The sequence below is a fragment of the Homarus americanus genome, unplaced genomic scaffold (genome assembly GCF_018991925.1).
Source record: "Homarus americanus isolate GMGI-L3 unplaced genomic scaffold, GMGI_Hamer_2.0 scaffold38801, whole genome shotgun sequence".
Taxonomy (NCBI): domain Eukaryota; kingdom Metazoa; phylum Arthropoda; class Malacostraca; order Decapoda; family Nephropidae; genus Homarus; species Homarus americanus.
Genome location: NW_024732537.1, coordinates 319,022 through 331,359, shown reverse-complemented (window position 1 = coordinate 331,359; position 12,338 = coordinate 319,022). Strand labels below are relative to the sequence as shown.

The 12,338-nt window shown below is 38.6% G+C and overlaps 1 protein-coding gene across 5 annotated transcripts in view; it reads left to right on the top strand.

The window, feature by feature from the left end:
- The window catches only part of LOC121868894 (modifier of mdg4-like), a 48,766-nt gene extending 36,942 nt beyond the window's left edge, over positions 1-11,824 (top strand). For 4 of the 5 annotated variants that reach the window (XM_042369895.1, XM_042369898.1, XM_042369894.1 and 1 more), the window contains exons 6-10: positions 3,378-3,551; positions 4,077-4,405; positions 6,130-6,288; positions 7,488-7,613; positions 11,121-11,824. In XM_042369895.1, coding sequence (XP_042225829.1) covers positions 3,378-3,551; positions 4,077-4,405; positions 6,130-6,288; positions 7,488-7,613; positions 11,121-11,255 — 923 coding nt within the window. In that variant the 3' untranslated portion in view covers positions 11,256-11,824. Of the gene's footprint in view, positions 1-3,377; positions 3,552-4,076; positions 4,406-6,129; positions 6,289-7,487; positions 7,668-11,120 lie in introns of all 5 variants that reach the window. The other variant, XM_042369899.1, reaches the window with a different exon arrangement.
- Positions 11,825-12,338: the final 514 nt, after the last annotated feature.

Sequence of the window (12,338 nt, the reverse complement as noted above, 5' to 3'; positions counted from 1 at the left end):
TGTCATTCACCTTGCTGTCTGTCTTCTTTCCTCCTCCCGCCGCCGCTGTCACCATCCTCAGCAGGTTCAGCCGCTCGCACAGTTTCTCCTTGAATGGAGAATTGATCTGAAGAAGGGTTTATTGTTTCTGTATTATGGAGAGTTGACTGAACCACTTGTGATGAAGGCTTCTCGTGTTCCTCTGCTCCACTAGATGATGTATTCAATCTCTGTTGTATAATAGTTAACCTTTCATCTTTAAATCTATTTTTATTGTATTATGTTGTATTTTTGCTTCTTGTTAACTTTAGTCCTGGACCATGTGGTTTTTGTTTGGATAACTTTATTTATTTATTTATTTATAATGTAAGAGTAAACATTGAATGTTAATAGTGTGTAGACTGATATATTCGCCTTAAATTTACTGCAAGAGTGAAAGTCAAGAGGCCAGTCATGTGTGTGTGTGTGTGTGTGTGTTTGTGTGTGTGTGATAAGAATAGGAAAATTGTGTAGTGTACCACTTGGCGATCACATGGTGTACTCTTGCCAGCCAACTGCGGCCAAGATGTCTGATGACGCATTGCTGACGTCATATGGGAATTAATGCCTGACGCTGCTATCGAAAACGTGTATTTGTTGTGTCTGGAATTTAGCGGATTATGACAATATGGTCGTGGCATTATCTCAGATGGTTGATGATGTTTCTTCGTCCTGGCATTGTGACATAGTTGTTGAAGGGTTGAGCAACTCTATGAATCTATGGCGTGTCACTGTGTACCACTGTCGACATGTTTACTGAGAATCATTTAGTAATGCTCTTATTTATAGGAATATTAAATGTTTCCTAAAGCTGCAACAGTTATATAACCTACAAGTGGTATTACATTATGAGTGTCTACTAACATACCCTTGTGAAGCTGATATTTACTATTTCTGTTATATTGATATTATTATTTTTTTGTAGGTTAAAACTGGGAACTCGGCAGCGTGGCAAATTAAGACCAGTTCCCGGTAGTGGGCCGCAAGAGTGGTGGTGGTGCGTCTTGGGATATCTGGGGAAACTTTTTGAGAGAGAGAGAAGGGGGGGGGGTTGTGAGATATATATCACAGACCCTCCTCCTCCATCTTGTAACCTTCACTGTCAAAATAGGAAGTTGGTGGAGAAGCTGACCTCAGATAATCCCTTAATAGTGGGTGGGTGGGTGGGTGGGTCTGAGGGCGCTGCCGGGTGGGTGGGTCTGAGGGCGCTGCCGGGTGGGTGTGGCTTGTTACATTACCTTTGTCGTTGTCAGGGAGTAATAACATCATGTTGGTCGCACGTTAGGTCTCGTGTATCTGGATACAGTTAATACATGATAGCCTTTACAGTATTGTCATTAATGATGTGTGTAAATGTATTAATGTCTTAGTACTTAGTTCATATGTGGTGAATTGTGTTGTGTTGGGTGAGATATGTAGTGTGGTGAGGTGTGCACTAGAGTAGAGGGGTGGTGCACACTAGAGGTGTGGTGTACACAAGAGGGGTGGTGCACACTAGAGGTGTGGGTGGTGTACACTAGAGGGGTAGTAAGGCGGCAGGTGGAGAACAATGACCAGGGTCGGGAAGCCTTTAACCTACCCTAATTGTTACTAGGGGGACTCTACTGCCAACGAGAGTCTTCCTGGCTCTATCTGCCCACCTGGCCCCATACTCCTGCCCCTCCCTCTCACATGCCCAGCCTCTCTCAGCTGTGACACTCCTGCCCTTCACACCTGCCCAGCCTCTCTCAGCTGTGACACTCCTGCCCTTCACACCTGCCCATCCTCTCTCAGCTGTGACACTCCTGCCCTCCACAGCTGCCCAGCCTCTCTCAGCTGTGACACTCCTGCCCTTCACAGCTGCCCAGCCTCTCTCAGCTGTGACACTCTTGCCCTTCACAACTGCCCATCCTCTCTCAGCTGTGACACTCCTGCCCTTCACAGCTGCCCAGCCTCTCTCAGCTGTGATAACCAGATGTGACTTTCGATAAAGTATAATTTTAATCTCCGTACGTGTCAGTTGTGTTGTGATTCAGACTATCCACATCATGTTAATTAATATTTTTCTACGGTTTTGAATTTGATATTGACCATATTTTTTTTTCTCATATTAATCCCCTTACAAATGTGACTCCTGTTTTTACCAAATAAGGATAACTATGGAAGCCACGTCACATTACAGTCATCATTTACATAGAAACCCACCAGCCTCAGACAGTCCAAGCGTAATGTATTGCTTGTTGAATTTATCATAAAACTATCACTATCACTCCTGTAGATATACCATTATTGACTAGAGACCAAGACTAAGCTGAAGCAAAGGCTCTTCCTGGAAATTAGGACCTAACAGCTTTGTTGACTAGACAGAGAGTTTTATATCTCATAATTTTTAATTGTTGATGTAATAGTGTAATTACTAACCTTGTTTCACACTTAAGGACCTTAGTTGTTGAAGTGCAGTAATAACATTATAGCAACAACAAAAATGTGGGCTATTCTTGTTCAAATAAGCTAGGGTGGAGATTCTTCAGGTGATCCAACCAATGCACTGCACACACTTACTCTAAAATATACCCAAAGTTTGTGTATAATATCAATCAGGGAAATTCATTGTGATACAGTGAGGTCACGGGATAGCTGAAGCCGTCTTATTATACAGTATGTAGAAACACATGTGTTTGTTAACTCTGAATATATTTACAAGTTAATACAATACCAACACCTGTGGTCATCAGTTTGTGGCTTCTTGACAAAGGAAGATGTACACAAATGAATGAGTTCTTTAAACTTCTCAACAATTTCATCTTTGCATCACTTATGACTGTTTATCACAGCTCCCTTGTGGCATTCACTGTGGCTCTATGTAATGTCTCCTTTTCACACAGCAGACACAGATGCTGCTCATCCATAATAGTTGCTGTGAACAGTTTAAGAATCTGTCAGCAATCAGCATCACTTCATCCTAACATAAGAACATTGTTTATATTACATCTATGGTATTCAAGGCCTCTCAGTAACATCTCACATACAATACAGTATATGAAGTTATCAGGTGACCGGGAACAAATTTTAATAGGTATTTATCAAAAACTTCAGTTTTATATTTACAGTACGTGAGTGTTTAATACATTGTTCTCATCTAAATGACCTTTAGTTTTGATTATATTAGTTGACCTCTTAAGCTGTGACGTCATTTCAGAGACAGCAACAAAACTCTCGTAAAATACTGTGGCTTTTAGTACTGTATGTTCCTCCATAAGTTCATAGGAAGGTGGGCAACAACTTCCATCTCTCAGAGTGTAAGAGAGAGTGTAACCACCAGTCTACTGTACAGTTTATACATCTCACAGTGTCATTAACTATACACTCCTCTTGGACAGGTCTGAGTCAGGTGGGGCTGGCTGACTCATGGTTGGAAGATCCGCGAGCCTCGGGGGGCATCCAGCAACAGATGGGCCCAACCAAGGCTGATATGACCTTTTATGAGGATGATCAAGACATGGATGATTTGGATGATGATGAGGCTGACCATCATGTTGGACACTGTGTTCAAGGTAGGAGTCTTCTCACTTTTATTCAACCATAGGGTACTGTATAGGTGTATATTGTATAATAAACTTTCACAGCTTTGGGCAAATGTAGGGGAAGGCCCAACTTAAAAGGTAAATATTCTGAAAAGAAAGAGAGAGACAGAATGTTTGTATGTTTCTTATTACATTTTCTATACCCAGTACATACAGTATATGAGAGAGAGAGAGAGAGAGAGAAAGAGAGATTAGACTTTATTTATTATTTGGCTAATCATCAAGACCGATTACAAGGTTCTAAAAAAAAAAAGGTAGAATGTTTCATCATGAAAGTAAGAGGCCTAATGTAATACCATATTGTATACAGTAATCATAAAATCTCTATACAGTGCCACTTCCCATTTTGGTTTAGTTTACCTCTTAGAGATTCTTAGATTTATCTGGGGGAAGTATGTAGCTAGTTTTGTAATTGGGAAAGATACATTTTGTTGTTGAAGGTGTTGGCAGGTGAGTACAGTTCATGTACAGTAATGAAGGTGTCGTTCTTTTAAGGTCAAAGGAAGAAGTCTGGATCTGCTTTGGATTTGATGGCCATGTGTGAGGAAGTGGAGCTGGAAGAAGCACGTGCAGGTGGACTTAGCATGTCTGGGGATGACAGTAGACCCATGAAGAGGGTGCAGATTAAACTTGAACATGGAACTGGTGTCACAGATTCACAAGTCCAGACCTCCGTTGAAATTCCTACTTCTATGAACAGTCACCTTCACCAACAACAAGCTCATCAGTCTACTGCCGAGTTCCTGACAACCCAGGAGGAGGTGGTTATCCATCAGGAGCCCATTGAGATGCACGAAGACCATAGATCTCACGGAACAAGAACGGTCAGTATAAACCATGATGAGGATCCATTAGCACAGGCTATAAAAGTGACTCAAGCTAGTGAAGACATAGGGGATCAAAATATGTCCGGCATCCTGACAACCTCGGGAACTCTGGTGAGAATGGGGACTAGTCAGCATGCTTCCACATCTGTTCAAAACACAATAGTAAGTCAAGTAGTCATATGGGATTATTTCAGGGTTAACACTGAAGGTCCCCCCCAAAATCTGAGTTTTAAAGGATTTTTCTGAAGTACAGTAGTACTGTGTCTGTACAGTACGTATTGATGAAGCAGTTTAATTAGTCTCAAGAATTGTTATCCCGGGAACTTATATTTGATCCTCTTTGTCTCTCTGGCTGTGACTGTGTGTAGATGATTGAAGGTGGGGGAGAATGTTGGTGGTGAGGAAGACTGATCAGCCTAGCCATGATCACCAGGTTTACAAGAACACTTTACATCAGGCCACATATGCACCTACATACATCAACCTGCATGATGATGTTTTGCACCATGTAACTGTAGTTCATCATGATTATCCCTGGTACAGGGGGCCCCCAAGTTCACGGATGACACCCTGGATGTACCGAAGAATGTCTGTGGGTAGTTTTAAAGTTGCTGGCATTTTCGTGGCTGGGACAGGGAGCCATTCGTTCTAGAGACAGTAATTTCCTTTACCTGTATTGTAAATATATGTGTGTGTGTGTGTGTAGACACACACACACACACACACACACAAAACACAAACAAATAAATAATAATGGGAAAATACTCACAAATAATCAGAAACGAATTTATTACAAATGTGACAGTGTACCCTCAAGTCCGTGTTTTATTAATAAAGTAATAAAGCACGGACTTGAGGGTAGACTCACATTTTTAATAAATTTTTTTCTGATTATTTGTGAGAGTATTGTCCCATTATTATTTATTTGTTTGTGTTTTGTGTGTGTGTGTGTGTGTCTACACACACACACACACACACATATATACAATACAGGTAAAAGAAATAATTGCCCTAATAGCAAACACAAAGGGAATATACATTTCCTTGTACACAAGTAAAAATGTACATCCCCCAGGTCCTCACATGTTTTTCGCGGATTTGGGGGACCCCCTGTATTACATTGTTCTAACACCTGAAGACTACTCTGTTATTTTATTTAAGTTAAGTTATTGCTAAATGCATGAAGCACAGGTAATGTGATGAAAGTAAGCTAGCTGCGCCACCACATTACCTAAAAGTTGAGGCTACATGACCACTATCATCACCACCAACCTCTGTCTTCAAAGATTATATGAGCAGAAAGTACTAGTTTGTAGTGTTGTTAGGTTAGCTCAAAGACATCATCATCATCTTCATTTTACGGCAGTTTCCTTAACCCAGATTTACAAATGCACCTCAGTTTGTTTACCTTGGCATATTGGTACTGTATTTTGTGTTGTGTGTTCCAGGTTGGTTTAATACTCTACCTGTGTGTTGAACAGCACTGTAATGTAGGTTTAAGTTACTGACATGTAGATTATAATTATTCAGGAAATATATCATTGAATCTTTGCCTGATCTTTATGGTTTGTCTCCAGAGCTGACTGTCAGATGTATGAAGTGATGCAAATAGTTAAATAATATCAACACATACTATTGTATACATTATGCGTGAAAGGTAATTTGTAGAATTTTTTGTAACCATTTTTTAATTTGAACTTTAATGAAAATGTTTCCAACAGGAGGATGGTGGCTTGATCCTTCTTGGGCTGGCTGGAGGAGAGTCCCAAGGTCGTGTTTATACCGCAGGATCATCTCAGTCAGTGGCCACTACTGCCTCAGAATCCTTACGACCAACCGCTCCAAAACGCCTTCGAAAATATTCAAAGCAAGATCTTATTGTAAGTTCATAGTCTACTCTTGTAAATCTTTTGCTCTTTACAGATAATACTCTTTCACATCTCTTGTTTGTATTAGAGACACTACTGCACTGGCAGACAGTAGGTTGCCTCCTCTAAGAACCTGTTTTAAATATCATAGTCATACTGTATACATGACACTCCAGCTCTGTAAGAAAATGAAGAGTGGGGGTGTAGTGCCAAGATTAGGTAGCAAGCATTACAGAATAGTAATATTCCATTTCAGCTGATCTTCCCAATGAGTTTGGTGGTCTCACAATACATCAATTGCAGTCACAATTATTGTAAATTTTGGAGCTGCTGTACCTTACTGATTTCATTTCTATGTTTTATATAAATAATGGTTTGTTTGATTGTATAAATCAATAATATACTTTTTATTGTGTGTAAACACTGTCAATAGGATTAAATAGATGCAAGTAGCATATGCTTACAACTTAACCCTCTCGTGGTCTTTCAACGCAAATTGCGTCGCAAAGCACTCCCATGCTGACGTAATCCCTCCTGCTCAGCTGCATCTCTCACTGAGAGCACCCCTCATGTAAACAGAAATGCGGGAACAGTGGACCAGCTCTATCAACCACTTAAGTTCCTCCCTCTAGCCTTGTAGACCGGCAGATGCATCTCTAAGGGTGCAGTTTGGGTCTGGGTTGCTCTACCCAATGTTTTTTAAAATGGAAAACCATTCCCGTTACCGACGTAACTTGCGTCAAATGACTGTGAGGAGGTGAGATTTCTGACCATGGCTAGGAGTACCAGAGGGTTAATGCAATTTATTCTGTTAAAATATATTTTCTGCTTTCCTGGCATCATTTGTGTATTTTCTGTTATACTAAAGCTTTATTTACAGCTTACTGTGTTAAAAATATTCTATTGGAACATATTTTTTATTTTTCTGAAACCATTTGTTTCATCTCTGCTACTTTAAAGCCATATATATTTTGACCTCTGGGCCCATTAGCCTCACTTGTTGGGGAATTGATCCTAGGCCTTATTTAATGCCTTGCTCATTTACTGTGAAATACATTTTTATTTCTTATATGTCATGCACTTAGAATTGTGCAGAATGTTTTTTTTATTTACAATATAATATAAAAAATTGGGCCTGATAGCCCCAATTTGCAGTAGTGACCACATTGTTTTTACACAATACATGGGACGTATACAGTATTACTTTGCAGACTGCACTGAATTTGATCCGAGATGGGCACCTTGGAATTAAGCCAGCTGCCCGAGCCTTCAACATTCCCGTGGCTACACTTTACACTGCTACCAAAAGGCATGATATCTCCAGCCCCATGCAGCAGGTAACAGAGAAAACTCCAAATGAGGCAATCAAGAAACATTCTGGGTGAATAGAGGTGAGAGTAGACCTGTAGGCAAAGTGTGGCAGAATATCTCAGTGAAGCTGGACACAATAGGGATAATACAATATTTTATACAGGGAGAAATCTCCTAAAATGTTTAGCAATAAAATATTATTATGGATTAATTTTTCATTATAACATTCATGGTTCTATCGATACATGATTAATATATGCTCAGAATTACTGATGAAATATTGAACTATTTTAGCGTCCTTCACTATGATCTTTATGTAGACCATTTTCGGCATGTACAGTATTTTATATCACTTACTTTAAAGCTGCTTCATCTTTCCTTAAGGTAATACTATTAAATATAGAATATACTTTATATTTACTCAATGAAAAGTTTCAGTATAGATCTTACTACTGTATCTTACAATGTGACAGTCATTGTGCATCTCAGTACAGTACAGGTATAATAAATAAAGTTAGTACGGTAATTTTTCTTCATGGTAAAGATTATCATCAGGCCACTTGTGAAATCACTATTGAGAATTTACCTTGACAGAGTCTAAATTTTAGAGGGGACAATCAGGGTTCTTTACATGAAGCAGGTACACCATCCATTCAGAGTAAGTTATGCAAGAATGTGAAATTACACAAATACTGTACTGTACTGTATATACCATTACCCTGTATCTTGGTTACCTGTACTGTACTCTATGCATCAACCATGGCTACCATGACTCGTGGGCTGTCTGCTCTTTCATATCACCCAGTACATTCCTACACCACCACAACTTAGCTAACTCATTTTTTAACTTGCAAAAGTTAATATATTTCTGCAACAATAATAATGTCAATGACTGGCCATTTTTTTTTAGAAAATTATTGAGAATATTCACCAGCTGGTCACATGATCACTGCAGCCGTTAGACATGTTTTGACTTGGTTACTCTCAAGACATTTTTGATGGACAACACTGCATTTTTAAAACCTTTTTTCTAATGATGGAATGACTGTTAAAGTGAGAAAATTAAATATGTCTTAACTGTTTCATTTCTAAGAGAAGCATTGAATATTTTCTGTAGATGGCAGCACAAATGGGCATGTCATCTACTACCAGATATTTCAAATTACTGTACAGTATTAATATTTAATATTTTATTAACTCCTGTGAATTTTTGTAGATGCCAATATGAAATATGCAAATAATCAAAAATTACTGTACAGTACTCGATTGACTTGCTGGCTTTTTAAAGCATCACCGAACCAGGAATGGAGTTTGCTTCATAAACCCTAATTTGGCTGGACTCTTGGCAGCTTACAGCATTTACGCTCAACTCAATGGACATTATATCAGTCTCAAGAACACATATATCCCCTTGAACTTGACAATACAATTTGTGTCGGAGTGTTCTGGCTGGTGATCTCGCATGTCACTTCACTTCTCTGAGGCTCGTTTTTTTTTTTAGTTCTCAAAGCAAACTTGCCTTATACTGTACTGTACGCATTTTTTTTTTTTTATCCTCTTCACCACTGATCGGCTGGTTAGTTGCTGGGGGGTCAGTCACGTCTCTGTTACACACCGTTGGCAAGTACTGGGCATGTATGGTACTTTCTCCTACCTGTACCAGTGTTGGTCAAGTCTGGTCGTGAATGAGCTCACACTCAGTGCTGTCACAATGCTTTCTCACAGATTGTTGCAAGACTTTACAATTTTCACTCCAAAAAAGTTTGCCCTGACAATTTTACAAACTTGTGGCTTCTTCAACCTTGAGCTGTGACCCCTAGTGGCATGGGCGTTTGCGAGCTCCAGGTATGAACACTCAACTGAGTAATGCCCTCTGAGATGTTTAGAAACTTCATTTGAGTCACTCCTTGCCCGCCTATAGTATAAGCTAGGCAATTGCAGGCGTTCAAATCTCTCAGGGTAACTGAGGTTCCGTAGTGCAGGCACCAGTCTGCTAGCCCTCCTTTGGACATTTTCAATCAACTGACAGTCTCTAGCATATCTCGGGGACCTGACAGGATGGCAGAAGTCCAAACGGGGAAGCACCTCACTCTTGAAGAGCATTATGAGAGAGACATCATCTAGATAGCTGAACGATGGCAAGTAGCCATAAAGGAAAACGATTCCACAAAAAGTTTGAAGTAGGTTTTTCTGAAATGTTCAAATGAAAGAAGTTTGGTACTATGATGCACATAATATTATTATTATTACAGTACAGTACTATAATCAAAATTAGTACAGTAGGGGCAATAGTTGATATTTGTTATAGTTGTTAGTATTAATAGCAGTATTTGTAGTTATTAGTAGTACTAGTACAGGCTGACCTCGCAATTTTGTGCTAATTGGTATCCCACTGTGGCCGAATTTCTGAAAGGCACGAATTTGTGGAATAAGCATTAAAAGTGTAGGAAAATTTGCTATTAATTTTCTAAAAAGCTAAATTTTTATTGTTTCCACTTACATTCCAATTCTACATTTATTAAACAGTTCTTTAACACTTATTCCCCTCTATATAAACGATGTAATTCAGAGTTAAACAATTTAGTGAGCACAAGGTTAGCCAAATTTGAATAATAATAAAATTGTATACACCTAAAATAAAAAAATATATAAAATGCTGTGATTAACAATAAAATTAATACCTAACATATCATGAAATACAAGAACACACATATTATGTACAAAAAATAGCTTCTTCCACACTCAAACCATCCTGTGGGCATCATAACTCAGTTCAGCCAGGCAGTCAACCAGCTGACTCACAGAGGTGTGGCTGCTGCCTCGTTGCGGGGAGGGAGAGCAACCCAGTTGCAGCCCACCTCTTCCACACACATACACACCCATGCTCTTCATTTTTCTCATTTTATAGTTTTATATTATATTTTCTTTATTTGTAAGCCAGATCATTTATACTGCATAGTAGAGTGGAATAAATGTTAAAGAAATCCATTTTTCCAAAATTTCATGCATTTTCATGAGCATTTAAATTTAAAAAAAATCTCAATTGAGCTCAGACAAGCGTAATATACAGTTACAGGTATTGGGAAACGCTCTGGAAAATGTGCGGATTTGCGGAAAAATTAACTTCTGAGATGTGAATTTGCAAGATCAGCCTGTAGTAATAGTACAGGTACTGTAGTGGTACTTGTAGTTAGCAGTAGTAATAGTACAGTACTTTAGAAGTGCAGTACTATTTGTAGGTTGTAACAGTAGTAGAACTTTGTGAGGGATAATTTATTGATATCATGTAAACAGAAGATGGGTTTGAATTTAAAGTGAGTTTTTTTAATTTAGTTCATACAGGTTAGTGTTTTTGTCTTGGTAATAAAATAATGAAGTTTCAACTGCATAATTTAAATGTTCTCTCAGTGTTATACATGTTGGCAGTTGTATAATTGTAACCTGAAGTTGTACTTTATGCAACTTGAGGATTTATTGCAGGTATTTTAAATGTGTTATGGGTAAGAGAATTAAATCAATTGTCTCTTCTTCAGGGAGCTAACAAGGAAGCTTGGAGGAGTAAAGGCTCTCTCCTTGTTAGCACTGATGGTACACATTTCCAGTGTCTGTCAACACGCTCACCCTCGCTGCCTGAGTCAACAGAAGCTGACAATATACCTCACTCGTAACGTGACACAAGCCAGTAGTCATCACCCACATTGCTAGTCAACAGCTTCACATCATCTTTATACAAACAAGATGTGAGAATCAGTAGTCTTATTTACTCTTATATATATATTTGTTACATTACTGTATTCCTTTTTTATGACTGTGAATTGATAATGAATTCAAAAGACATTTGTTTATAATATCAGAATAGAAATACAGTATATTTAGTTGTACAGTAATAAGAATATGCAACACATTATTCAGATAACAAGAGATGGAATGTCCTCCCCATTCTCTCTCACTTTCCTTCCTTCTTGTGGTGAGTCTTTAGTGGTGTAATAGTGTTGTGAGAAGACAGGGGGAGTGTGGTTGGGAAAACATTTTGATCTGTGTTCTGATGTCATGAAGTACTGTGAGGGGTTCAAGTGTAAGGTTTAACAGGTTCAGGTGTGGATGAATTTGAATTTTTCTGATATATATATACAGTGGTCCCTCGGTTAACTAGAACAATCCGTTCTAGAAGGTTGCTCGTTAACCGAAAAACTCGTTAACCGAAACCATTGTTTCAATGGGTTTTTGGGTAATTGGTTCCAGCTCACCGAAAATTGCCTAAATTCAACAAAAAAGGTAGAAAAGTATACTTTGAGGTGTGTATGTAGAAGGCTCCTGGATGATAATGATGATGATGATGGTGATGGGAATTAGAATGGGGGTGGAGGAGAAGGGAGAAGAGAAGGCATTGGGGTGGAAGAAAAGTCATCCCATGGCACCATTTCACCCATAAAATTTTAGTTCTCTTGATGTAATTCAAGATTATTTTCTTTAAATCAACACTGCACTGCATTATATATTGTCAACATGTAAAATAAATTTCAAAATGACCAATAATTTTCTTGCAATCAAAGAAAAAAAAAGTTTAGTTGAAGAGTCTCAAGCAAGATGTTACCTCCACTGAAAAGACAGAGAGAGTGGCGCCTGTTTGGTGTGTTGCCAGGCTGGATGGCGTGCATAAAACTAGTTTCTTTACCTTCAATTATGTTCAATAATTGTTAAAATGACTAAAAAATTTAATATTAAACTTTTAAAATTATTGAATAGTATAA